A 27,240-nucleotide genomic window follows, 5' to 3' on the forward strand; every position below is an offset into this window, starting at 1 on the left:
CTGTGAAGAAAGAACAATTTTGTGGCACATCCTCTAGCAGAGAAATTCTGGAATATTAAAAGGTTCCAATTGCAGAAGTACTTTAAATGGTGATTTATTTTTAAATTTATATAAATATATTTTTATATGGATTTATATTTTGGAGACAAAATTAGTTTCTGCAGACTGTTGGATTGGTGCCTGATAAGTGACTAATTTTAGTCAGTGCATTTTCCCCCTGCCCCTTCTCTCCTGGTAGTTTTTAGTGGAGGTAAGTGTTGGGCGATTTTACTGCTGCAATCCATATGCCTATTTGTCTTAGAAGAGGGGAAAAAAACAGTTGATGGTGTTGGAGTGTTCATAATGCTGCCCTTTCTCTGGCAATCTTATTTGTGGATTATTTGGTTATAGAATATGTGCAGCAAAGCCAAGGTGAGACTGGGATAAGACAGGCCTCGTACTGATGTGACTAGAAGACTGTCCTAGTCCTGGCAGGGGCTGAGCTCTGCAGACAGCCGAACAGGCAAAGCAACATCCTGATACATTGTTTTGTACAAGTGAGTTTGAATGAGGAGCACGCCTGGCATCAGCTCTGTGAAACTGAGAGTGGGATGCAGGTTTTGGTAGAAGTGAAAGCATGCTTAGCAAGCTAAATGATCATCAGCCCAGGGCCTCTGCCAGGAGTGAACCCCTGAACTACTGAGGCATGCAGTGTTTCTGTCTTGCGTGTCGGCCTACACCAACAAGTGCCAGGTGAACTGGAGAAAGAAGCCAAACTCTAGTGGTGACGAGCATCAAAGTGTTAACCTTTTATAGTACAAGTACTGAAAACAATATATTGCCAAGTATCCTATACTGGTAGACATTGTTGGTACTATTTCTAGGGGCTTGTGTTTTAGGACAGGTAAAAGAAAGGAAGGGGGACAAGGATCTTTCTGCGTGACCTCTTATCCCATGGATGGAGGCTGCAGCCTAAGGGCAGCACTTTGTGCAGAAGTTGTCTTTACCCTCAGCGCAGCCTTATGTTGTTGCTTGCAGGCACTCTGCCCCTGTGTAGCCAGTTGCTGTGTTCTGACGTTTTCCTGGATAGCTGGAGAAGGGATATGGCACACCTCTTTTGCCACTCCTGTTCTCCAGTCCTGAGAGCACCACTGTGCTCTGGACATTTGAGGCAAAAAATCAGCAAAACTGTGATAGAAAAGCATTTGGGAGATGCTTGAGATTAGTTTTCTGTCTGCTAACCAGCATGCACAACTAATAATTTTGAGATCATATGTGCTGCGTACCTTTAAAATTGTATGTTACCATGGTATCAGTGTATTGTCTGTCGTGAGAATGTAGCATTTCAAAAAGAGGGCTTTGGTATTGTAGTTATCACTTGCACGTGTCCTGTATTCACTTGGCTTGAAAGTGTTACTTATATCCAGTATTTCTTTGTGTATTTCCAAATCCTAATATGTCAGTTTACTAGTGGGCTCATAACACCAGGGAAATACTGATTCATGCTTGAAAGAAAGTTACTGTTGTATTTATTTACTGCTTCAACAAGCCCAAAGTTTTGGGGGAGCTTAGAAGCTACTCAAAGGCAGTTTTTCCTCACATGTGCTTTTTACTTCATAAGCTTTCCTGAATAAGCCATCCTTTTAGTGGCCAATTGTTTGAAATGCTTCCTCTGCTAAAACTACTTGTGCCATGCCTGTGCATGTGAACGATCTCTCAAAGGATTAATAACTTAATCTATAAAAAAAGCTCATGGCTTTTTTCCTTCTTCCCCATGAGTTTCCTCTGTCACAACACTTTAGTGCCAACAATGTAATTTAATTACAAAGGTTTTTAAGGTAGTCATGCAACCAATGTTAAAATAACTGTTTACCTGTACAGGATTTAGACAAAATAGTGTAATGATCTGGGGAGGAAGAGTTTTACATTATGTAACTGCATATCTAAATCCTAGAATTTTCTATATTGGTACAGATGTGTCCTTTTGCACCCACACATTAGCAAAATCAATAGCTATGGAACATCCCTGTGGTTACTTGTAACCTTTATTTTCAAAATTGTAATCAGCTGGTATAATTTAATTATAAAAATGTCTGAAAATACTTTCGTAAATGTGCTTGACTGTTCCTTTTTAAATTTTCAGACCAGCTGTTGAAGCTATATTTGAACTGCTTTGCCCCATGTTAGTACTGAAAAATATATACTGGCATCCGTGACAGCCCATACTGCAGTCATACTCCACCTCTTGTTTTTTATGTAGCTACAGCCTTTTCAAATAAGGGGAGGTAAGATATGCTTGGTTTTAAACTTAAACCAGGCTTTAAATTTTGACAAGGAAAAAAGCTCATGCACTTTTCCCCCATGCCTCAAAGTGTATTTCCATATCAGAAATGCTTTTTAGAGAGCAGACTATTAATGTTACCTTTTATAAGTCTGTTCATATGTCTTGCAGAGCAGTTAGGGAAGGATTTTTAGGTTCTCTTCATGGTAATCCTCTGTATGTGTTCCCTTGTGCTGGAAGCAGGAGTTTGGGGCTAGAAGATTGATTCTTAGTGGCGGTGCTGATGCAGGGTTTGTGGTAGTTCAGGACTCGGGGAGCTGTCCATCCACCAGGCCCAGTACTAGCAGCTGCTGAAGCCAATCAGGTTTCTAGCTAGCCTAGCATGAAAACATCAGGGTCCTTATGCTAGACTTGGTGGGCTTGAGGTTATTTTAAAGTTGATTTTTTTAAATTGGTTTTACAATGGGCTTCCTGAAAATCACTTCTTATAAGTGTTATAAAACACATAAGTACACTTGCTCCTAACTCATTTATGAGTAAGCTCCCTGTCACCACATTATTAAATGCCTTATAATCTGGCACACGGTTCTTTTTACTGCACATCTGTGGTGAACATACTTTACAGATGAACTTTTATTTTTTAAGGACAGAAAAGGCTGTTGTAATAGCCTTACAAGCTTCACTAAGCGTGCAAAGATACTTGGGTTTGAAACTTCTCTGCACTGATTCCATGTTTCCTTTTTGTCTAGTAATCTCTTTAAAAAAGATGTAAACTTGGTTTAAAGATACTGAATGATCCAGCACTCAACATGCCCTTTCATAGTGTAGTCATACAAAATCTGTTGAACTTTGCATTCGTTGCTAGCCTGAATGTATCCAATGCCATCTTCCATCTGATAGGTCTTGTTATGCCTTTCCTTGTGAAAAAGGGTGCAGAGCTATTTACTGTCTTAATTATCTTCCTTTGTAGATACTTGTGATCAGTGCAGATCTTGACCTTCTTTGAGAAGAACAAGATTGGAGTGTCTTGACTTTCTCGTAATAAGGCATGTTTTTAGATCTTCAAATCTTTCTACTAGCTCTGTTCTGAATCCTTTCCTAATTTTTTCAAGCTTAGTCAAGTGTGAACGCTGTGTTCAAGTAATTAATTTACTAACAATATACACAAAGCAGTACCCAATAGAATATTAGGACAAGACTAAGCTGGTCATACAGTTTTTGCTGGAAGAGTGTGCTAATGTAGGCTACTGAAAGCAGGCCTCCTAATTCCTCAGCTGCTGCTGTGGTGAGCTGGCTGTACTTCCTCCCTAGGATGAGGGGTTTTTTTTTTTACTCTTGGTATTAAGAAAAGTCACCTCCAAGGTGCTCTGAAACTGGAGAAGCTGGAAGTAGATTTTGGTTGTAATACCCTAAATGATGCATAGGCCTTATTTCTTCCTTTGTTCCAGCAGTGTGTTTAAGCATTTGATGTTTGTAGAAATGAAATCTGTGTCAGTCATAATAGGTATTTACATTGAAGCATGTGTGTAGATGCAGCTTTAATCTCTATAATTGAAATGCTGGTTAAAAATACTGCTTATAATGATACAGCTGTTATTCAGAACAGAAGTCTGCAAAGTTACTGGCATTTAATGATGCTACAGCTCTAATAATTATTTTAACTAAAATTTTGAGTAATTTTAATAAACTTAATCTATCCTGAATCACTTTGTAATTTTTATTGTTTCTGAAATGTTTTTATCAGTATTAAATATGGTTGGTTTTCATTGTAACACCTAACTGCTTGAAAGATCATCCTAGTTTCTGGTTTTATGGCCCTGGCAGTATGTACAGTACTGCCAAGCTAAATGGAAAAATACAGGGAGATGTACTGTATTCCTTGACACTTGGTGGTACTGCACGTAGCCCCAAAAATAAATATATAGAAGAACTTGACAAGAAACCCCATGTATCATGTTGTTACCTTTAAGGTAAAATTAAGCTTATGGACATCTCTTGTCTTTTTTATATCCTACATGTATTCTAATGCTTTAAGCTACTGCAGTGTTGGTGGTGTTAATTTTCTGTAACTCGTTAGGCTAAAAGTTAAACTATTTTAAACTTGCCTAGATCAGGACTTTCTTATTTGGACGCTTGTATTCCTAAATAAAGATGTCTTTTTCCAGTTATGGTACTTTAATTGCAGGTTAAGTGAAAACAAATGAGCAGCCTTATTCTAGCCCGCATCTGTTGAAGATTAACTATCCCATGTGGAAGAGACCTTAGCAACTAATGCTGTTTCAAGTGGTAATCTTATAAAGCTCAAAGGTAGTGCAGTAACATTCTGGTGTTCATCACTTACTTATCTCTGATGCCTGCCCTGCTCTGCTGACCCACTGTCAGTCTCTCAGGTGAAGCATCAGAGTTTGATGGTTAGTAAAGGAGATTGACATCAACCCCCACATAAAGCTTTGCTGCCTCTTGCCAAGTAGTTTTATTCTCATTGTTAACATACTCACCTTTGACTGAATTGATTGCACTCAGTTCACATGAGCAAGATGATCAGAAAAAGAGGAAAATAATTTTATGTCTGGTCTTCCAGATGAAGTTTCCAGGATATTTCAGAGTAGTGATCATTTCTGAAAAGTCCTTCATTTGACAATCCTGATGACCCTGCCTCTCCATCCCCAATAACATGTACTTTCCCCATGTTCTTAAACTGAGTGTACTACTTAATGCCTGCACGCATTTCCCGTGATCCCTTTTGTGAACAGGGCAGGGAGAGGGATGCCTGTTCTTCAGTGTTCTTCCTGTTACTGTTCAGGGCTGCACTTTTGCTTGGTTGCGGGGTACTCATGTGTTTATGCAAGCACGGTGTATTAGTAGTTATTAGTATGAAAATTCTATGAAATATTTGTTAGTATGAAATATTTTTTTAAAAGGCTGCGATACAGCCTTTTACAGATGGGTTTCATCCACGTGTGCTGAGGGAGCTGGCGGAGGTGATTGCTGAGCTGCTCTCTATCATCTTCAACAGGTCTTGGAGGACAGGAGAAGTGCCTGAAGACTGGAGGATAGCCAATGTCCCTGCAGTCTTTAAAAAGGGCAAGAAGGAGGAACCTAGTAACTATAGGCCAGTCAGCCTCACTTCTGTCCCTGGAAAGGTGATGGAACAGCTTGTTCTGGACGCCATCTCCAAGCAGTTGGAAGAGAAGAAGGTCATGAGGAGTAGTCAGCATGGATTCACCAAGGGGAGATCGTGCTCGACCAGTCTCATAGCCTTCTGTGATCTCATGACAGGCTGGGTAGATGGAGGGAGAGCAGTGGATGTCATCTACCTTGACTTCAGCAAGGCTTTTGATGCTGTCTCCCATGACATCCTGATAACAAAGCTGAGAGAGCATGGGATAGATGAGTGGACGGTGAAGTGGGTTGAGAATTGGCTGTCGGACCGAGCCCAGAGGGTTGTGATTTGAGGAACAGAATCTGACTGGAGGCCTGTTACTAGCCGTGTTCCCCAGGGCTCAGTGTTGGGTCCAGTCCTGTTTAATATCTTCATTGACGACCTTGATGAGGGAATAGCATCCACCCTCAGCAAGTACGATGATACAAAGCTGGGAGGAGTGGCTGACACGCAGGAACACTGCGCTGCCATCCAGAGAGACCTGGACAGGCTGGAGAGCTGGGCAGGGAGAAACCAGATGAGGTTCAACAAAAGCAAGTGTGGAGTCTTGCACCTGGGAAGGAACAACCATTTGTATCAGTACAGGCTGGGGGATGACCTGCTGGAGAAGAGCTCAGTGGAGAAGGACCTGGGGGTCCTGGTTGATGACAGGTTGACAATGAGCCAGCAGTGTGCCCTGGTGGCTAAGAGAGCCAATGGGATCCTGGGGTGCATCAGGAGGAGTGTAGCCAGCAGGTCAAAGGAGGTGATCCTCTCCCTCTACTCTGCCCTGGTCAGGCCCCACCTGGAGTATTGTGTCCAGTTCTGGGCTCCCTGGTATAAAAAAAGACAGGGATCTCCTGGAGAGAGTCCAGAGAAGGGCTACAAAGATGATTAAGGGCTTGGAGTATCTCCCCTATGAGGAAAGGCTGAGTGAGCTGGGACTGTTCAGCCTTGAGAAGAGAAGACTAACGGGGGACCTAATTAAAGTCTATAATTATCTGAAGCAGGGGATGCAGGGGGAATCAACCAGCCCCTTTTCAGTGGTCTGTGGGGACAGGACAAGGGGCAGTGACTGCAAGTTGGAACATAGGAAGTTCTGCACCAACATGCGGAAGAACTTTTTCACAGTGAAGGTGACAGAGCCCTGGGACAGGCTGCTCAGGGGGGTTGTGGAGTCTCCTTCACTGGAGATATTCAAGACCCCTCTGGACGCCTATCTGAGTGATGTGTCCTAGGGAGCTGCTTTGGCAGGGGGATTGGACCCGATGATCTCTCGAGGTCCCTTCAATTCTTTGATACCTTTATCATACAGCTCAGTTACAAGAGCTGATTTCACTGTGAGTCATTGTAGAAGCCTATTCCTGTGGGGACTCCAACCCAGCAAAGTTGGTACATCTGAAATGTGTGAGAAGGGCATCAGTATAGTGCAAGTTTTCGCCTTCTGTTTGATGCTTAATCTGTATGTGTTACCTGTTGTAGATTTGAACGGTTTGGGAGATGTGGGTGGAGGTCCTCTAAACCACCAGTGAGTTAAGACTAGTTCCATTTCATATCTTAAATGTTTTTACAAATTGCTTTAAAGAATAGAAACATTTTTTAATTGAGCTTTCTTAATATGTGGTGTAAGATGGGAGCGAACAATATGCTTAAATAAGGGATGTAGGGTTTTTCTTTTCTGTTGCTGCACCTGTATTCTCTTTGACAGTCTGCATCTAACCAAAATGCTTTGTTCTCCTGGACAGTACTTTATTTTTTGGCTCTACAATATTCCCTGGAACATATCCTCTAAGAGGCAAGAATCTCTGGCACTGGTTGTGGTGTTAGGACCTAGGTGCAGGGCAGACACAAGAAAAGGAATTTCCAGACCTTTGGAGTTGAGAAATGTTTTCAGAACAGCTGTTCCAAAGAAAAGTTGACTAAGATAGCAGGGAATGTGAGGGGGAGAAGAGGATGCAGTGCAAAAGGATTGGTTGCAACACTGGAACATAACTGTTCATTTGAGAGAAAAGCATGCATCTGTGGAAGCATGGTCATGTGGAAGTACCCTTTCCCCTGTAACATAGTTGTTTCAAACAGCTAATCCTTAGAGATACAATTGAAACTACCGGAGTGTGAAGGCCCAGTTTTGTCCTTCCTGGCCCAGAAGTATTGCAGAGGCCCTACGTGTGCTGCAGAAGAGGAACGTTGAACTTGTGATGGATATGTTATGCAGCTTGAACAGTTCAAGCAAGCTAAGGAACCCATCTGCATTTATAATAGCCAAATCTGCTGTTCTGAAAAAGAAGGTTCTACCACAGGTCAACTAACTGTCCATGTCCTGACTTGTGAACTAAGCTTAGAGACCATAACTCCTTGACATTTTCCTTTTTGGCTGTATAATATATTTGCAACTGCATCAAGCAAGCAGCCACATGGAAGTATGTAGTTTGCACATAAAGCTTGTTCAGAATTTGCTGTGATAAACAAAAGTGCTCAGCATCTGAAGCTGTTTGGTAGATAGAAGGGAAAAGAAAGAAACATCAATATGCTTTCAAGATTTATTGGGTAATAAACATATAATGCTGTACTTAGTGGCGTGGAGTGCATAACAGGTTTACTCATTCAGCTGTGAAAGACTTAATATTAAACTCCACTTTCTGTTGAAGAATAAATTAAGAATGAGTAGACTCTGCATAGGTTGTATGGTTTGAAATAACTTATGATTTATGTAGACTTTTTGATATATTGCAGGTTCTTCAGCAAAAGCACTTGTGAGCTTGAAAGGTAAGAAATTAATGTGTTGCTTGCTTGTACCCAATCTAACTTTCAGATGAACTTAGTTTCCAGCTTGAAAAAGTTAGAGAAGACAACATTGAAGAAGGTTTTTTGATGAAATGAATGGGTTTATTATGGTTATTTGTTAATTCTGTAGATTAATAATCCTTGGTGGTTGAAACTATATGAGTTGTGGTGTATTTAGCCACTGTTCTTCTGAGTGAAATTCACAAAATGTGTTTCTATTTCTGAAGTACTGCTTAGGTGTCAGGTTTTGGAAGATTGAGGTAATCTTTCCCTTGAGGATAAGATAGGAGGACTCTTAGTGAGACCTGTATATGTGACAAAATTTACAGTAGGAAGGAATTTCACAAAGTCGTTGCGTTTTCTGTCAGTAAACTGCGGGCCAAATCAAAGATCTGTTTCTTATATCTTTTTTCTTTGTAATTGTCTTTATGAACATCCATAGAGAATCTGAGTGCTTATAACCTGTCCAGCAATAGACCTTTCTTTATATATTACAAGGCATCTGTCACACAAGGAGAAAGACATGGTCTGTTGAATATGTTGTAACTAATACAGGTTTGTTTCAGTAAAGTTTGATTTGTTTGTTGGTGTGTACCCACTTAATCCTTTTTCAGAACGAGGAGGAGGCCAGGTCCTGTAGAGATTTACCTTCTCCACTTGCAGCCACAAGGTGTGTGTCAACCTGTCAGTGCAAGTAACTGATTCCAGCAAAGGAGATGTGAAGAAACCCAAATGTCAGGAGTAAAAAACATTTAGTTCATGCTTCTCCTTGTACTGAAAATATCTGACAATCTTTTTTAATTAGTGTTGAGAAAAGTTTGATAAAAATATATTGCAGTCTAAAATCCATTTGTAGTTGAATCCAAATAAGGGGTCACCAGTAACAAGTATATTAGTATATGATGCTATACTAGTTTTTAGATAGTAGTTATGTTAAAGCAGACATATGGGTATGTTAATGACATAATTTCTTCACAACAGAGGGAAGCTTATCCAGTTCGTGGAATGAAAAGTATAATTCTCTGCAGAAAACACCCATCTGGAAAAGCAAGAATGCTGGTTCTGCTGTGGAAATGGTAAGAAGGATAGGTAAAATACCATGAAGTTAATAAAATTTAAGGATCAAGAAACTTGCTTGATATTTATAGCTTCAAATTTTCAAATGCTAAATTACATCCTTCACAAGCAGTCTGTACTGTTTGAATATGAGATGAAAACATGTTTTATAAATGAATAATCAAATTAAATTGTTGATGTTCAGGATAGCTTGAAATAATTTTCTCTTTTTTTTGTAAAGCAAGTGCTGTGTGAGATGTTTGTACTGGATCTACCACCTTGAATTTAGGGATCATCATTTCTGATCAACCGTTTGTTTTATCTCATGGAATATCTCACTTCTAATTATGGCTGAGAACTGATGCATAAAGAAAAGGAAGGGAAAATGTCACATGCATTCCCATCATTATGCCTTCTGGGGAGCAGATTAGAATAAAAATAATGTCCTGTAGTATTCTGATAGGTCTCATAGGTGACCTTACGTTAAAGAACAACCTTGGGGTTGGGGAGTGAAAGGCAATGATCCTGTAGCCTCCAAGGGTAAGGGGTCTGGTGTTTGGATCAATGGTTTCCCCCTCTCTTTTTTAAATTCCACATTGGTGGCTTTTTTCCTCTTACAGCTTATTAAAACATTTCTTGATGATTCTTAACCTCCTCTACCTTGCTGAATTAGTGATTTTTTGGTTTGGTTTTGCCACCAGCTGTATTGCACCCAGTGCCTTGTTTGCCTACATCTGGAATACTGTGTGGTCTTTTTACTGTGCCCTGGAGAACAAATGAAATACCGTCTCAACTACTAGGCAGATCTTTCTCCTACAATCTTCTGGTACCACCAGAAGTTGCGACTAACTTACCAGTTATAACCTGTTTTTTACTAAAATCATTACTTTTTGTGAACTGTTTGTTTATTGGAAGGGTAACATCATGTTGGGAAACTGTCACACTTGCCTTCTGTGCACATAAAGTATATGCACAGCTTCCAGTAGAGTACAAGCAACATGACTAACATCTGTCATATGTAGGTTGTTGTGTGATCTCCCTAAGGGGAGAAACTTACTCACAGAAGGTATTTATTTTGGTAGGATTCACCAAACCTGTGTGAATCCTGCCAAAATAATTACCTTCTCTGTGTAAGATTAAATATACATATACACACACGCACACATGTTGCTCTGTATTTATGCTAGAGAACATAAGGCCTATGAAATGCAGCTCCAGACAGGGACCAGAACTTTGTGATAGCCCTTAGTTACTCCAGGAGTTCATGTCTTAATTTTTGAGGTGTTCCCTCGGAATGCTTATCTTCTCACAGAAACAAGCCTTACTGGTAACTTAGAAGATTGCGTGTGCTAAAGACATGAGCCACTAGCTATAATATTTTTACAAAAACATTTTCAGTCTTTAGGTATGCTGGCTGCAGGTATTAAAGTAGTCAAACTTTGAACATAGCTTTCTGTAGAAAGCTGAGAGAAAGGTCAGAGGATAGTCTGATGTGCTAGCAGTAGCCCATGTTGCTGAGATGTTATATAGTCCTCTGTACTAGCCTGAGTTCCCTCAACACTGGAAGTTTTGCAGGTATGTTGTACTGTTGACTGAGAAGTCTTTCCAAAAATGTCTGACCTATTTAGCTAATGTGGATGATACCTCTTTGTGATGCTTGTTATTTTATTCTCATGTGAGGCACTGGCAATCCAGACTGATGAAACACTCTTACAATTTTGGATGGTTACTTGGAATAGAATTTGGCAGCTTCTGTTGAAGGTTGCAAAACGGTTCTCTTGATCTGAGTCACAGTCTCAGCAAGGTTGAAGGAACTCTTCAGTTTTGTTTAGATGGTTTTGATATTTGTGTTCCCATGTCAGCACACAGTTTTCATCTGGTATGGCCTCAAATAATCAAGAACCATTATATAGACACTTGGGAGAAAAGTACTGTTCTAGAACCAGTGTTTCCAATGTCGAAACTAAAATATGATTGCAAATATTTACTCAGAGCCAGGCTTTTCATCCCGTGGGCGGAATGTTGGGATTATAAAGTCCTGGAGTTCTGTGATGTAAGAGGTTTTATTGTTGAAACAGGATTGTGGATTTGTTTTCTTGTTCAAAAATTAATAGCTTTGACCTTTCTTGGGTTTATAGTTTGTCAAGGACAGCAGAGATGTTATAAAAGAACATAAAATATTATTGAAATTTAAGAATGTTCTTTAGGTTTAGTGAATTGGAAGATGTGAAGAAAAGAAGTTGATATATCTAGGTGAGGTAAAGAGAGAAAAATAACATCCATAGCAAGTAATGATAAACTAATTACTATGTTGTTATGATGTGAGCATTGTTTGGTTACCTTGCCAATATATAGCTCCTCTGTTCAGCGCGTGTCACTTGGTTTGTAACATCCACAAGGAATGGGTGTTTCCATTCATGTGCTGAGTGTGTTTAAGTGTCTAGCACATACAGACACTACTGTTGCTTGAATACACTTGTGTAGTTATATTTATAAAGTGTATTTAACTTGGAGTAAGCAAGGCACCTATCCCTGGGAAAGCTCCGGCTTTTCTCATGGCATAGGACAGATTTTTTTGCTATCGCTCATTAATCAATAACATATTTTTTCAAGCAGAAACTTTAATCAGTCACAAACTTAGTAAATGTCTTTAAGTGTAAATGCTTACTAGTGAAGTTTTATTTCACTTTGTTGATTTAGTTTTGCTTCTGATTCCTATTAAGGGCTTATCTTTGTCATCATTATTCTTTACATTGTGGGTGTTACAGATTTTCATACCCATACCATTTCATAGTACTTTCACCATCTGTACTGAAAGAAGCCAAATCTGCATTTGTTCTGCCTTTACTCATCACCTTTGTGAATAGTTTGAAGTACAAGGAGTGCTGAAAGATGCAGTCATGGAGTTCTGTGAAGGACACATGTTTCAGTTGTGGCTGACTCCGTGCTTGGCCACAAAGTCTTCACGGAAGGGAAACCTGCTTGTTCTCAACACTGACAGCCAGTCGTAGGTCACTCTTTTTGTCCTCGCTGAAAGCATAAGGTTTTTTTGTCATAGGGTAAAACATTGAGGAATAACTAGATGGAAGTATTTTTTCATGATGCATATCAGCAATATGGTTTCTTGTTTTCAGTCAGCCTTCTAATTCTTTCAGCTATAACATCTTTGCACACAAGTAAATTTTAGTTAGCACAAGTTCTAAATTCTCTTTTCTGATATTTCTGCACAACTTAGCCAAGCTTTAGTTTCTTCAGACTTCCTAGCGTTTTGCAGTGTAGGCATTTTCAATTAGTTAAAAAAAAAAACAACAACAAACCCACAGCACTTTATTAGACTATGAGAAATCCTCAAAAAAACTTACTTAAAAAAATGCTTTTACTGAAAACATGCTAAAACAAATACACTGTTTGAATAAATTTTTTTAACCCAAAACTCAGAACAAACTGATTAACAGATGTGCTTATAACCAAAACAAGGACTATTTTAAGCTTAGATACACAAGTGTTTAGACACCTAACTCCTCTGGAAACAAGTGGGAGTTAAGTTCTAAATACTTCTGTGGAACTAGGCCAGCAGTATAGTAATGGGTTATAGTTAGCATTGGAAAGCCTGGAATCTTAAATTCCTTCTCTCAGCCCTTAGATCTCCAACTGCTGGGAGGCACTGTTTATTGTGTTCTCTGTGCCTTGAAACTAACAGCTAACAAGAGAAAAGGCATTCCACTTCTCTTACTGTGAATTCTGTGCATGAACAGAGAAACTGGAAAATTTTTTTCTTGTAATTCATTCTTAATTTTGATACATGCAGCCCTTCAGAAATTCAAAACGGAGTCGACTCTTCTGTGAAGATGACGACAGACAAATAAACACAAGGTCACCCAAAAGAAATCAGAAGGTTGCGATGGTTCCACAGGTACCTACGTGTATACAGATATTTTGACCAAAAAGGGGAACAAGCCTGTGTTAGCTGAAAATTGGAATACATTTGCTTTACAAGTTGTATTATCAGTTTATGAATACACTTGTGAGGAAAGCTGTAGCTAGGAGTTGACCACAGTTCAAAACATTTCTATTTTTCTTCCTCAGTTTGTTTATGTGAGTTCCTGTCCTTTTTCATCCTGGACGTAAGCATACAGAGCTAGAAAGGATTCCAGACTAATTTACCATCTTGCTCCCACAAACAATCCTATCTTGTAGTCTACATAAATTTAGTCAGCTTCAGTTAAAAACTGACTAGGATCCTTGCACTGACTACATCATTTACAAGGCTGCTGTAGAATTTAGTATATACCAACCGTTAGGAGCTTGCTTTAGATTTGTAGCCTAAATGTATTCATGGCCATCTATGCTTTCTTGATCCTGTAATGACAATAAAAACAACTTGTTTTTCTACTCCTCCACTTGACCGTCTGTAGTCCTTGACACAGCACAAAAGAGCAGTTGTAATTTCTTTCTGCCTTTATTTGCTATGTTACATCTCTTAGTCTCAAAGATGTTTCAAGGGAAACATCTCTTAGTCTCAAAGAACTGGCTCTCTAGTACTTTTGTCATCCAAATCACTTCTCTGTACCATCACCTTAGGAGCCTGAATTTGTCACCCTGAAAGAGTACTATTTGAATACTGGTCTTGTTTGCTTTCTGAACTGTACAGTGTAGTGTCAAAGGGGGGAAACTTAACTGTTGCCATTTTGCTAGGTCAATTTTTGTCAGAGATCAGGTCCATGATGTTTCTGTCTGTTCACTACCATGATTTCATAACAATAGGATGGCCTGCGTAATGTTCTAAGCCCAGTTGGTGTGTATTTAAGTATCCAGTTTGGGAGGTCCCAGTGATTGCTAGATAATCACTTGTGAGGGATTGCAGCTGCCATAGCTCACAGATCTTGTTGGCCTGCTAGGCTTTGTTTCCTGGAGTCCAGAGGGCGAAAAGGGACCTGTATCCAGAAGGTAGTGGTTAAGTGCAGCAGGAGCCAGCAAGGCACCTACCTTCTGCTTTATCCTATTATTACTGCTACTAAAGGTCAAAATACTTTTGAGTGTTTGGGGAAGGATAACAACTGATAACAGCACGGAGACTCAGTTAAGCTAATGTTCTCAAAAGACTGCCCTTTTTTTCAGATAAGTTTTTCTTTCTGTAAGTTCCATCCCCCGAACAAAATTACAGAGTTGTTTTTCTACAGTGTTGTTTAAATTCAGGTCTCCGTGTTATACATGTAATCTAAGTGTCTCTTCTGCAATTTACAAAATGGCTTTCAAATGTAGTCAAAACATGATTGCTTATGTCCATACTAGTTACTCTTGCAGCTTTCTAAGAAGCAGATGCTCTGCTCAAAGCTTTGGATGTATTACATTCCTGTGCTAGCTCATCCTCAGTTTGAGTTAGCAAGAGTAGAAGCACTAATGTAAATTAGGTAATTGATGTTGCTGGCATTTGAGCCACAACACCATGTATGCTCACTTGAGACAGTGTTCAGTGCCTCAAACTTCTTTAGTGTGCTTTAGCGCCAGGCTGTTGTTACTGATGCCGTAGCTTCAGTGTTGGAAAATCTTTCTGTTAGAAGAGCTATGTGTAGACATAACTTGTTGTATTGATCCTACTGAAGTTTGTCTTCTATTATGCTTGATTGCATTGCTGATACAATGCAGTAAGGATTATTAGAGATTTACAACAAAAAACTTGTCATGAAACAGTATGTGGTATTAACATGTAACAGTTATTAATGTGCAAGCTTTTATCAAGGAAATCTAGTTTAATTATTTGAATACTCAAAAGATTAGACTGTTTAACAATATCCTTTATTTTCTTATGTAGAAGTTTAATACGACAATGCCAACACCAGACAAGAAAGCATCACAGAAGATTGGTTTACGGCTTCGTAACCTGCTCAAACTTCCCAAAGCCCACAAGTGGTGCATATATGAATGGTTCTATTCAAATATAGATAAGTATGTTTGCTTTGTGTAACTCTCTCTTATTTCTATAGAAACAAGTCATATCCTGAAATTGAGCTGTGAATTTCTGTATATTAATTAGATACTCCAAAGCTTATTCTTAAGTTACTAGTTATTGAAAAATATTTTGTTTGGGGGGTTGGGGCTTTTTGTTTTTTATGAGCAACATAATTGGGTAGTTCCTTGGGTAGCCTTCTGTAGAAAGCCTTCCTTCATAGAAATTATCTTCTTTCTATCATCTCTTTCTCTACTGGACAGAAGATTTTATTCATAATTTTTTTAGTACCCTATGCATCAACTTAGCAGGACACTTAAACTTTTTTTGAACCCTTGTTTCAGTATTACAGGGGATGGGAAGGAGACGGCTTCATAAGATGTTGCTTACCCAAAAACTGTGAATGTTGATTTTGGGTATTTCTTCTCCATTTTCCTGTTTTTATTGTGATTGCTAACATAGCTCTTGGTTGTGACTCTAGCTGTTGTCTAGACACCAGTATCCTCCTTGAACCTCCTAATCTACCTCCTAGACTGTTTCTGCAATTTGTGCCTCTGTCTTTGATGCTTGTTCTCTTACCACCAATGGCAAGGGGGTGTGAGTTGTTTAAAAGAGCCACTTTATTTTAGTCCCCATCATGAAAAACTACAAAATTCTAAAATGTAAAAATCGTTATTGATGAATGGAACCTTAAAATCTGCACTAGTTGACTTGTTGATGAAACGCTAGTATTTAACAAGCGTTCTTTCCCAGAATGTATTCAGAATAAAATAATTACTGTTTTTCCTTCCTATTTTAATCACAATTGCTGTGGCTGCTTTTCTTAACTGGGAAGGCAGTCATAGCAACAGCAAAACATTTTAGTCTATGTTCATCTCAAGTAGAAAAACTATGTGTCCATTTTAGTTTTAAATTCATCATCTGTAGGACTGAATTCCTTTGAAAGAAGTGGTCTTTACTGCCTGCCTCTTTCTCCTTTTCTTTAAAAAAAAAAATCCAAACAAGGAATCCAAACCTTACTTACTCCTGATAATAATTTTAATGTGGCACTTAACAATTGTGATTTTTTTTTTTAACAGCCCAAGAACGTTTAGTTTATTCTCAAACAATTGTCTGTGGGACTTCAGGTTCATCATTAGACTAGAACTGAAGTTTAGCAGGTCATTCTGAAATATGCTTGTAATGCTAGTAAGATATAATCATGTTAAGATGATATAACATGATTTAATAAGAAATTACATATCTTTGAAAGACAAACTTTGTATGATGAGTGATATGATCTAGACCTAAACAGAGGCTTAAAGCATAGAGTAACTGTCAACTGACAAAATATGGCTCACTATACAAATCTCAAAATACTTTAATTGAATTGTCTCATCCAAAATTAAAATAATAAATTTTAGTGCCATGTCTACTATAAGTTTTGAAATATTTTCATCTCTACAATTATCTGTGGTTATGAGATTATTGAAGCTGTTTCAGATGGATTCTCTCTCTGTTGCTGCAGAGGGCTGTTTTTAATAAAATCCCATTGACTTCTGACACAGGGAGATTTCTGAAGAGCTTCTTAATGCTACAGTGATCATAAGCCCTCAGAACCAGATGCAGCTGTAGCTTTCTTGCACTGTTTCCTAGAGCTTCGGATCTTGTGGATGCTGTGGGTTTACAGTTTGCCTGCTTAGGTGTGACAGTAACAACAATCAAATACAGGCTATCTTTGTGAAAAAAAATCCAACAAATCTGTTGTTCTTTCCACAGTTATATTACACTAGCAACAGTAAACCTGGATAAAATTATAATAAAACTTCTACACACTTCCTTGTCTCTTTCCTGACCCTCATTGATCATTCTTTCAGGTTTTCTTTTCATTTCATGCCACAGCTGCAGATCCTTGTACTGCAAAAGTATTCTCTTCTGTTCTTGCCCCTTATCTCCATGCACCTTTCGTCTGTCTTACCACTCCAGACACCCACTTGAAAGAGGTGCTGCTTCCAAGATCCTCTTTGTTCTGCTTTTGAGGGTATTCCCCTCTAAACCCCAGAACCCTGCAGAGAGTGGAGGAAGGTGGATTTATCTAGGATGCAGTTATTCTTTTGTTCTCACGGGGTGAGATCTATTCCAGTTGCACAGAGCCTTTAATGATTAACCTGCTATTAGACGGGCATTTCCATTGCTACTCCCGTGTCTCCTGGGCCCAAGAAGGATGTGGTACTACAAAGTAAAAGGCAGTCGTTAAACATAGATACAGACAGGCTATAGCATCAAAGAGAAATTCCTAAGTTGTGGAGGTAGGTTCTCTGAACTGTCACTTCTATGAGATGGATCCTCAGCATCATCATGGAATCATCGTATGACCCAGTAAAAGTCATACCTGAATAGCTGTACAGAATGACAGGTTGGCTCAATTGCCTGTATTTTGGAACCCTCTGTTGAGAATCTGGATTGTAATTGAACTAATTTATGAAAGTGTGGTGGTGTGACCCTGGCTGGAGGCTAGACACCCACCAAGGTCGCTCTATCACTCCCCTTCTCTGCTGGGCAAGAGAGAAATTATATATTGAGAGGCTTAGGAGTGGAGATAAGGACAGGGAGAGATCATTCCACAGTTAGTGTCACAGGCAAAACAGATTCAACACAGAATAAAAAAACACCTAATTTATTACACGACACACAGAAACCAGAGCTGGATAATGAGAAGTACAACCCCCCCCTCCCCCCATCCCTCCCTTCTTTGCAGACTTTATTTGTGACTTCTCTCTATTTTTCCCTCTGTCCAGGGTGGCACAGGGAGGGAATGGGGGGTCTTGGTCAGTTCTTCATGAGTTGTTTTCCTCCTTAGCCACAGGGCAGGGAGAGCGTTCCTAACACTTTTTTCCCCTGCTCCAGTGTGGGGTCCCACCCACGGCAGAGTCCTCCATGAACCTCTCCAACATGAGTCCTTTCCCACAGGGCTTCAGCTCCACACAACTTCAGCATGGGTCCCTTCCATGGGGTGCCAACCTTCAGGCCCAGACTGCTTCAGCCTGGTCCCCCATGGAGTCACAAGTCCCCCCAGCAAGCCTGCTTCCGTATGGGTTGGTCTCTCCACAGGCTGCAGGTCTTACCAGCAGGCTTCCCACAGGGTCACAGCATCCTTCATGTGTCTCCACCTAATCTGGCATGGGGTCTGTGCTCCCCATTGTCATCGATGCAGTGGGACAATCCGCTCCAATATGATCTTCTCCATGGGCTGCAGGGGAATCTTTCTCTCTGGCACCTGGGGTGCCTCCACCCTCCGCCTTCTTCACTGACCTTGGTGTCTGCATAGTTTCTTACATCTTCTCACTCCTTTCTCTAGTGGCAAAAAGTGTCAGCTTGTTGTTTTTTCTCTCCTATATGTGATCCCCAGAGGCGCTGTGACCGTCACTGATGGGCTTGGCCTTGGTCAGCGATAGATCTGGCCTTGAGCCCAGCTGGTGTTTACTCTGTTGGGCATAGGGGAAGCTTCTAGCAGCTTTTTGCAGAAGTCACCCCTGCAGCACCCCCCTCCTCCACCAGAACCCTGCCACACAAAACCACAACAAAAAGGCACTGCCTTTCTCTTTTTCAGTGTCACATTGCCCTTCCCTTCCTTCTCAGTACCTTGCCATATATTTATGGTCTCCTTCAGCATGTGGCAGTACCCTCATGAACTGCATTGGTTTTGCCAAGGTTTTGTTTGGTGCCTTTGTATATATTGCAAAGTGGGTCAATACCTGTGTTTCCCAGTAGTAATGAGAGGGGGGGAATGTTTTTAAACATCAGTAATACTAAGGCTGAAACAGAACAACAGTAATGAAAACTTTCTGGGTTTGTTTTCAGCTGTATTTTTTTCAGGTTGAATTTATCCTTTGAATAGGAATGTCTTGTTCATATGACTAATTAATACTTTTCAGTGTATTTCCTATTATTTTTTGGAATTTTGTGACAGAAGTTTACTAAGTATAGTTAACAGAGGACCAATTATGTTTCAACAGGCCACTCTTTGAAGGAGATAATGACTTCTGTGTATGCCTGAAAGAATCTTTTCCAAATTTGAAAACCAGAAAATTGACAAGAGTAGAATGGGGAAAAATCAGACGACTAATGGGAAAACCACGGAGGTAATTTTTTTTCCTCTTCATTCATTTCAAGTAATAACTACATGTAGTTTTGATTTTACTGGAATTGTTTATCCTAAAGTAATTTTACATGCAGGTAGTAAAGCAAAATTTTACCTGAGTAGAAAAACCTTTCATTGGAAAGGTGATATCTAAGCACCCACCCAGCTCCCACCATCATCCTGTTCCTTGCATGTGTGTGTCCAGTCCTTGTTGCTCTCATGAACCTGTACTTGGAATGTTCTCTCCCCACTCAAGATAACTGAGTGTCCAAGGTAGGACATTCTTGCTGCAGTGATTCCTGGCATGGAAGACAGGCAATTTTTTTCACTGTTGGTTTGCTGGTTTTTGGGGTTTTTTTCCTGGATATAACTAACTCACCATGGGGAAAAGAAGTACACATTTTCAACTCATTTATTTTAGAATTTTTAAATCACTTTATAGATCCTCAATTTTTCCTGGCTTGGCTGCCAAAACAGAGAGGAGAGAGTCACCCATAAAGTACTGTACACTATATAGCGGAAGCCAGAATTTAATGAAGGGCAAGTCTTTTTTCCTCTAAATTAGAGTTCTTAACTTTTTAAACTCACTGATGCAGTTGAGCCTTTTCACAGAACTGTGTATAAATATATGAAGGGGGGGCATAGAGAAGAGAAGATCATACTTTTTTCAGTGTTGTTTAGAGGCAGGGTAAGAGGCAACAGGTGGGCATAAACTGAAACACCTGAGGCTCAGTTTTAACATAAGGAAAATTTTACTGTGAAGGTGACTGAGCACTGGCACATGTTACCTGGAGAGGTGATAGAATTTCGGTCCTTAGAGATGCTCAGAAACTGTCTAGATGTGGCTCTGGGCAGCCTCCTGTAGGTGGCTGTGCTGGAGAGGTTGGAACAGATGACCTCCAGAGGTCCCCTCCAAACTCAACCATCCTGTTGCATAAGATCAAAAGAAAAAGGTGTTAGTGGTGTTTCAGAAATAAGACCAGTTTATTTCCCAAAATGCAAGTAGTAAAGCACTGAATCAATTTTATAGATCACTGTACCAAGTCAGATTATATTTTGACTGTTGGAGGCTGTTTCATCTCCTGAACCTATAAACAACTTTACTGAACTCAAAATTGTCAGTCAAAGGAAGCAGCAGAGCCAGCTTAAAAATAGTTCCTTTTGGAAAAAGTGCTGATGTCATTTGAGCTTAACTGGGGTACTTCTCAGGGTTTTTTGTGATGCTTCCTACTGAGGGAAATGGCATTTTTTTGTAGGTTAAATCATCACTTACTCATTTGACTTTGGCAAAAAGTGGGCACCATCATGGAAGATCAGTTTGCTTCATGTCAGACCATTGATAAACCTTCCTGCTTTTTTTTTTTTTTGAGTGGTTGGGGGAGTGTAGTTGGATTTGGGTTTTTTTTTTAAGCTATCACATAGGTAATTTGTTTTTAAAGAGAGACTCATGGAGAGGCTAAGGAACCATAGGTCTAAATGGACAGTAAGTTATTTAATCTGAATTCTAAAGAACAGGTATTTGACTGGATATAGTCTTGTTTGTTAACCAAAACTTTGAGTTCTTGCTTTTGACCAACATAAAATAATCATTCCTGTTTGCTTTTTGCTTTTTACTGTTGGGCTTTTTGGTTTTTAATTATTAATTGATAGCCTTTTTCAAGATGACCAGAATGGACTTTGGCCTTAGTTCTAAAAGATTTTTAATTCTAAGTCATTTAAATACTTTTCCAAGATCGTTTCCATCTACTTCTAAAGCAAAGAGTTTGTTGCTGTTCTGTTACAAATTTCTTATTTCTGCCCTCATCAAGTGCAAGTGAGCTGAATACTATGTGAGTACTGATACCTCCCCATGAGGGAAGGGGACAATAAGACACTTTGTATCCACAGTGTTGATGGTAGAGGATAATAGTATCTCTGTGTGGTAGCTTTGCATGTGCTTGTCGTCTTTTGTCTTCTGCTACTTTAAATGTCCTATCATACCATCAACAGTGTGGTTGATTGACACAACAGTATTCTCCATGGGAGCCTGCAAATCTTGTAAGGTTCCAGTAGACTGTGGGAAAAGATGTGCTTCAAGAAAAGGAAGAGGTAATAGTCTCGTGTACTTTGTGTGAACTTAATTGGTGTTGTGAAATGGCAGTGGATACAAATTAAGCTCAGATATGTTTGTGTTACCACTGTGTGATGGTGATGATGAAGATAAGGTTGCAATCTGATCTGTACCATAGTTTTAATCTCCAATTTTCATGGGCATGGCACAACTTTGGGATAGCCTTTATTAAATACATTTGGGGGTCACAGGGTTGGAGACTTCATTTAACAGAAGCCACACAAGTTGCTTATCCATGACCTACAGCATTCAGAATAGAAACAAGAACATCTGAGCTAGCCATAAAATGGTAATTACTGTTGTAGAGACCTCAAAGATCATTGATCAGTATATCAGCATTTGTATTTCTAAGAGCATGGATGGTATCTAATGCTCCTGATGCAAGACCCTGGACATGTTTAGAAGGACTAATACTAGTCACATGGCTCTCAATTTTTTTCCTTTTCTCTTTTTTTGTTGTCTTGCTGTGATCAGTCACTCTGTTCTCCTCAATAGAATTGAAAAAGTTCTGACCTGAATTTTGTACTTCATATTCACAGCCCATGGCAAACATTACTTCACACTTGTTCCTCCCCAGTAGTAAATATGAAGCAAATTGTATCTTTAAATAAGAATACCCAAATAAGCTTTGTGTAAGTCTCCAAACCACCATTACTCTCTGCCATATCCCTTTCAGGATGTTTTGAATTCCTAATGAGGACCATTAGAAAATACACAACTCCAGGTAAACACATTCTGCACTTCACTGGTAAACTGGTGAGTGGAACACACCTACAGTGGTTCAATCTACTGTAGCATTTCTAGACTATACAAAAACGAGTGATAAGTTTTGCAGGGTAGTGACTGGAAAGCCTCGTAAAGGAACACTCAGTGCAGTGCATCACTGCATGTACTTGACAGAAATGCATCACAGCTTCAATTCTTTCATTTTCGTTTTCTATTTTGTGTCTTAATTAGGACTGAGATCTCATTTTGTTCACACTATACACATCAGACAAAACAGATTGTCTGTGCCCCGTATAACATAGAAATCATGTATAAGATAAAAGGCAAATGATCTATGCATAGAGATAAGTATGAAACTGCTGGTTAGTTTGAAAGAAAATGGCCTCAGCATCCCAGCAGCTTAGATCTTACAACTTTCTCATACAGATTACACAGAAGAGGAATTTTGGAGAATAGTTAAATGGCTTTGTGGAAGTCTGAGCAGTATACAGAAGAAAGTATGAGAATGTTTATTTTGGCTTATAATAAGAGAGTAGTAGAAGAGTTGGAAATAGGAACTGACTGCTCAGTATTGAGAGAGAAACAGCGAGTAAGATGTTGAAGGGATTTCAAAGAAGATGTAATTTGCAATGTGGAAGGGGGAACTACTGGAGGAGTTATCAGTGTCTTGTAAAATAGGACTTTTTATACATCAGTACTCAATACTTAACTGCATGAGTTTCCCAGAAAATGTTTAAATTGTATTTGACTGCAGCAAAACAATTAACAAAGGTAGATAATTACTTCATAAATAACTGCTTCTGCAATTAAGCAGATGTACAGTAGCATCCATACTCCTATATTAAATTCTTTCTTTCATTAACACAAGAATGATTTTTTTTTTTAATAAGGAATGAGAGATAGGATTCAGTCTTTAATGGTTTTGTACTTTGAGTATCTCTTGTGCATCATGCCTATTCAGTAGGGTAAAAGTGAAAACACATAAAACCAAGTAAGGACCTTGGGAGCAAGTCTTCCATCTTTAGGGAACATTTTAAGACACAGACCCCCAGAAATGGGGGAGAAGACTAGTCTGCTAGAGATTACTTATTTACACAATAGCCCAAGTGCAAACAAATGTGTACTTTGACTGCAATCAATCTCAGAATAATTCATCTGCATAATAGATTTTGTGGCTGAATTGTACTCTGCACAGATAGAAAGAAACGGGATAGAGAAGTGCCCTTTTGTGTTCTGAGTCTGGTGTCCTTTTGTACTGTTAGCTTAGCTGAGATAATGAGCACATGTGAGAGGGATCTACTATGCATTGGTAAATGATGGCAGCCAGGGGTGCCAGCAAGTCCTCCTTACGGGCACTGAACTGGCATGCAGAGTAGACTGTATGTGGGACCTGCTTTAGCTTTGTTGTAACACCAGGTGGATCCCTATAAGCAGAAAAAGTCCTGAAAAGCTGTACTCTTCTGATATACTTATGCAGCACCTAGCATTCCTGGGTGTTATTTTAAAATAAACTGTTGTTTTTAGGAGTGGTAATGCTGGGGAGCAAGACTAATTCCATTCAATGAAATCCTTTTCGCTTGAACACTTCGCTCCAAGCTCTTTCATTTTCCTTCACTGATTTGTAAACTCCGTATTTGATGCATCTTTGCATACACAAGTTTTCAGTGCTTTACTTAAGTACAATTTTACCTAACTGTGTTTATAGGTGTTCCTCTGCATTTTTTGAGGAAGAGAGATCAGCATTAAAACAGAAACGGCAGAAAATAAGACTCTTGCAGCAGCGGAAAGTTGCAGATATTTCTCAGTTCAAAGATCTCCCAGAAGAAATTCCATTACCACTTGTAATAGGAACAAAAGTTACAGGTAATTTCTTAAAAACAAATCAGCAGCCAAATGTTTTGCCAAGATTTTAGTAAACCGTAATATACTTGGTGCATATAATTAAAATAAATTTAAACCATCAAATATTGTATGTTTTTGTTAGCTCACTGGGAAGGTGCCTATGTGCCTATGTATTGTGGGTTTGAGGTACAAATTTAGTATTGTTCATTATTTCTGCTGCTCAAATTGTAGAAATGTTTTTTGTGTAGTATATCTAACAAATCTTAGAGTGATAAGCTTAAATGTGAAGAGCTGACTGCTGTCTGAAAGTGTCAAATCTAACCTAATATAAAACTTGAGCTTTATTTTTCCATAGATACAAAAATATCTGTTTTGTAACAGATACACAATTGATCTGCAGTGTAGATGGACATATGTACTAAACAAGACATTAACTGAGAACACTTGATGCCTAACTGAGAAAGGAATATTGTTTTAAAACGTTTCACAAACTTTGTTCAGTTATTTTATAAAACCTTGAAATCCTTCATCCTGTCTGTCTGATCCAGATGCTTTTCACTGAAGGGTGGTATCTCCCATCCAGGACAGTGCTGCTCATTGCTCCTTGTGTTCTTTGTCAGCACTGCCCTTAATTCTTGCTGAGGAGCAGGCATGCTGCACCACGATGCCTCTCCTGACTCTCCCAGAGCTGCATCCTTGAGCTGCATTCCTCAGTGGTGTTTGCTAAGTATGCTATCATCACTGGAAATTATCAAAGGGAAATTATATGCAAAATATCTGAAAATGTTTTTTTTTTTGCCTGCAAAATCTGTCTGTCAGAAAGTATTGGGTATTAAATACTGGTTTATTTAGACATAAGTGTAGCACTAAGCATTAGATTTGGGACATACCGGCCTTGCAAAGATAAATGCGACAGGTTTGGGTAGTGTTTCAGTTGCATACAATTATCTTTCTGGCTTTACTTTTTTCCACTTAAACTGCAGGCGTCAAATAGACATACAAAGGGTAACTAGCAAAAGATGCATCGAGTCTCTCTCTTCAGTAGTATCAGAACACTCCAACTGGTTTGCTCATTGTTGGTTTCTTTTCAGCACGCCTGCGAGGTGTCCATGATGGACTCTTCACTGGACAAATAGAAGCCGTAGACACGCTCAACGCTACATACAGAGTGACTTTTGACAGGGCAGGTCTTGGAACGCACACAGTCCCTGATTATGAAGTTCTTGTAAGTATGAATGACACGTTCTTAAAAGAACTACAGTAAAGCATACAGTTGTAGATTATTTTTTTAAATTAAAAAGGAAGAAATTAAAAATATTGCATCCAGGTGGTATTGTCATAAAGTAGAAACAAGCATAATGGATGCATGGGAAATTCCAGGGGAATGAGCTGCTTCTGTCTATGGTTTTATAGAACAGGAGAACATGTGATAAAAATATAATGGTTCAAGGCAGAATAATTACAACAGTTGGTTTGGGAAGATTATAATAAATAGCCCGAATTTAATGTGAAGAACTAAAATGTGTAGTGTAAGATCCCAAAAAAATGTTCAAGAAAACCTGGTGGTTTGTAACTTGCCAAAGCCTGGGAAGACCTGTGGTAGCTGCAAGCAAGTATTATGAGTTGATTGAACCTCGTTTTGAAACTTCTTATGATAATGAAGCTACCAGTGGGGATGTTGCTTTGAAACAATCCAGGCTTATTTCCTCGCCCGCAGGCTTTTGTTCCAATTTCATGAACTCCAGGAATTTTTCCTACTAGGCAGTCTGACCTAGACTGCGGCTTTTCAGAGGAACTCATGTTCTTTTGTGTCGTGTGTAGTGCTGAATCTACTAAGGACTCATAATTTGTGTAGTTTCTGTTGTGATCTGTGTTCAGAGCCACCGCTGAACCCCTTTTCAGTCATGATTTGTCTGCACCTTGCCAATAAAATTTTTAGAAATATTCTTGTAGGTTTTATTTGAAGTGGTGCCATAACACTTTGAAAACTCCAGCAAGGGAATATGATTTTGAAGCTCTGGCAAGCCTTAAAAGCAAGACACTAATCTCTTAATGTTGTTGGGTTGGGGCATGGATGGACATGACAAGTCCTGATTCCAAAAATAAATTATGTATTCCTAAAGGTGTGTAAACAATTAATCTGCAGCTGAAGTGTACATCCTCCTTTTTCCTGTCTTGCAGAGTAACGAGCCTCATGAAACCATGCCAATTGCTGCCTTTGGACAGAAACAACGGCCTTCAAGGTTCTTTATGACCCCTCCCCGATTGCATTACACACCCTCACTCCAGTCTCCAATTACAGTAAGCTACTGTTTTCATATAACATTAATTCTAGAGTTTTTTCAGATACATGTTGACACTGTTCAACACTTTTCATATTAGTTTTCTGAGGGTTTTGGACAAGATGATAAAATGGAGCTTGTTTTGAGAGGGATTTGCTGTTACATGCTTTTTCTTCTACAGGACAGTGATCCTTTATTAGGACAGTCTTCGTGGAAAAGCAAAATTTCAGGCACAGACAGTGAAACACTAGGAGGCTTTCCAGTAGAATTCCTCATCCAAGTGGTAAGTGTTAACTACAACTCGTAATCTTGTTGTGTATTGTCCTTCTGTGTTTATTCTGCCAATTCTTCTGCAGCTATATGACCTTCTGTTGATTTGTGACAGATACGGTGATAGCCAAGTTAACTTTTAAAAATATGTTAATAAATATTTCTGTCTTGCTCCCTCCTCTCTTCCTAATTTTCTCACTTGTTCATAAGCTTTGAAATCCGCTGCTCTTCAAGCCGCAAGAAGGTCTTATGTCTCCAAAAGCGTGTCTGCCCCTTGGTCTGAAAAAATATATCACTTCTACTTGCAAACTTTTGTGCAGTGTAAAGACATTTTTATTACTTAAAACATACTTGTGTTATGCAAAGAACACTTGTCCATGTGTATGATCACATTGTATAATACTGTACTTTGTTATTTGGTGTCCTGCACTCTTGGAGAAGAAAGGCATTTATTTCTGAAAGCAAACATTTGTGTTATAGATAAGAAAGCTATATTTTGTCTTCATCTTTTATGAAATAATACCTCAGTGGAGTTCAGAGGAGCCCAGGCAAACATTGTTAGGAAACTGAGCTTCATGAAATATCAAAACTCATTGAAGCAAGCTACTCTTCAGGATGATGGAAGAATGCAATTGCTCATGTCAGCATAGCTTGTGATCTGTGAATGCCTTAACAGTTAAAGCTGTTTTGAATGTGTTAAA

At 39.2% G+C, this 27,240-nt stretch overlaps 1 protein-coding gene across 4 annotated transcripts in view; it reads left to right on the forward strand.

The window, feature by feature from the left end:
- The window catches only part of LIN9 (lin-9 DREAM MuvB core complex component), a gene marked incomplete at both ends in the record, with an annotated part of 42,501 nt that overhangs the window by 4,688 nt on the left and 10,573 nt on the right, over positions 1-27,240 (forward strand). For 2 of the 4 annotated variants that reach the window (XM_084262412.1, XM_084262413.1), the window contains 9 exons: positions 8,136-8,168; positions 9,168-9,262; positions 13,051-13,155; positions 15,055-15,188; positions 19,185-19,310; positions 23,851-24,008; positions 25,079-25,212; positions 26,169-26,288; positions 26,451-26,552. In XM_084262412.1, the coding sequence (XP_084118538.1) occupies positions 8,136-8,168; positions 9,168-9,262; positions 13,051-13,155; positions 15,055-15,188; positions 19,185-19,310; positions 23,851-24,008; positions 25,079-25,212; positions 26,169-26,288; positions 26,451-26,552 (1,007 nt within the window). The remainder of the gene's footprint in view (positions 1-8,135; positions 8,169-9,167; positions 9,263-13,050; positions 13,156-15,054; positions 15,189-19,184; positions 19,311-23,850; positions 24,009-25,078; positions 25,213-26,168; positions 26,289-26,450; positions 26,553-27,240) is intronic. The other 2 variants (XM_084262414.1, XM_084262415.1) reach the window with 2 other exon arrangements.

The sequence above is a fragment of the Gallinula chloropus genome (genome assembly GCF_964237585.1).
Source record: "Gallinula chloropus genome assembly, chromosome: 3".
Classification (NCBI taxonomy): Eukaryota; Metazoa; Chordata; class Aves; order Gruiformes; family Rallidae; genus Gallinula; species Gallinula chloropus.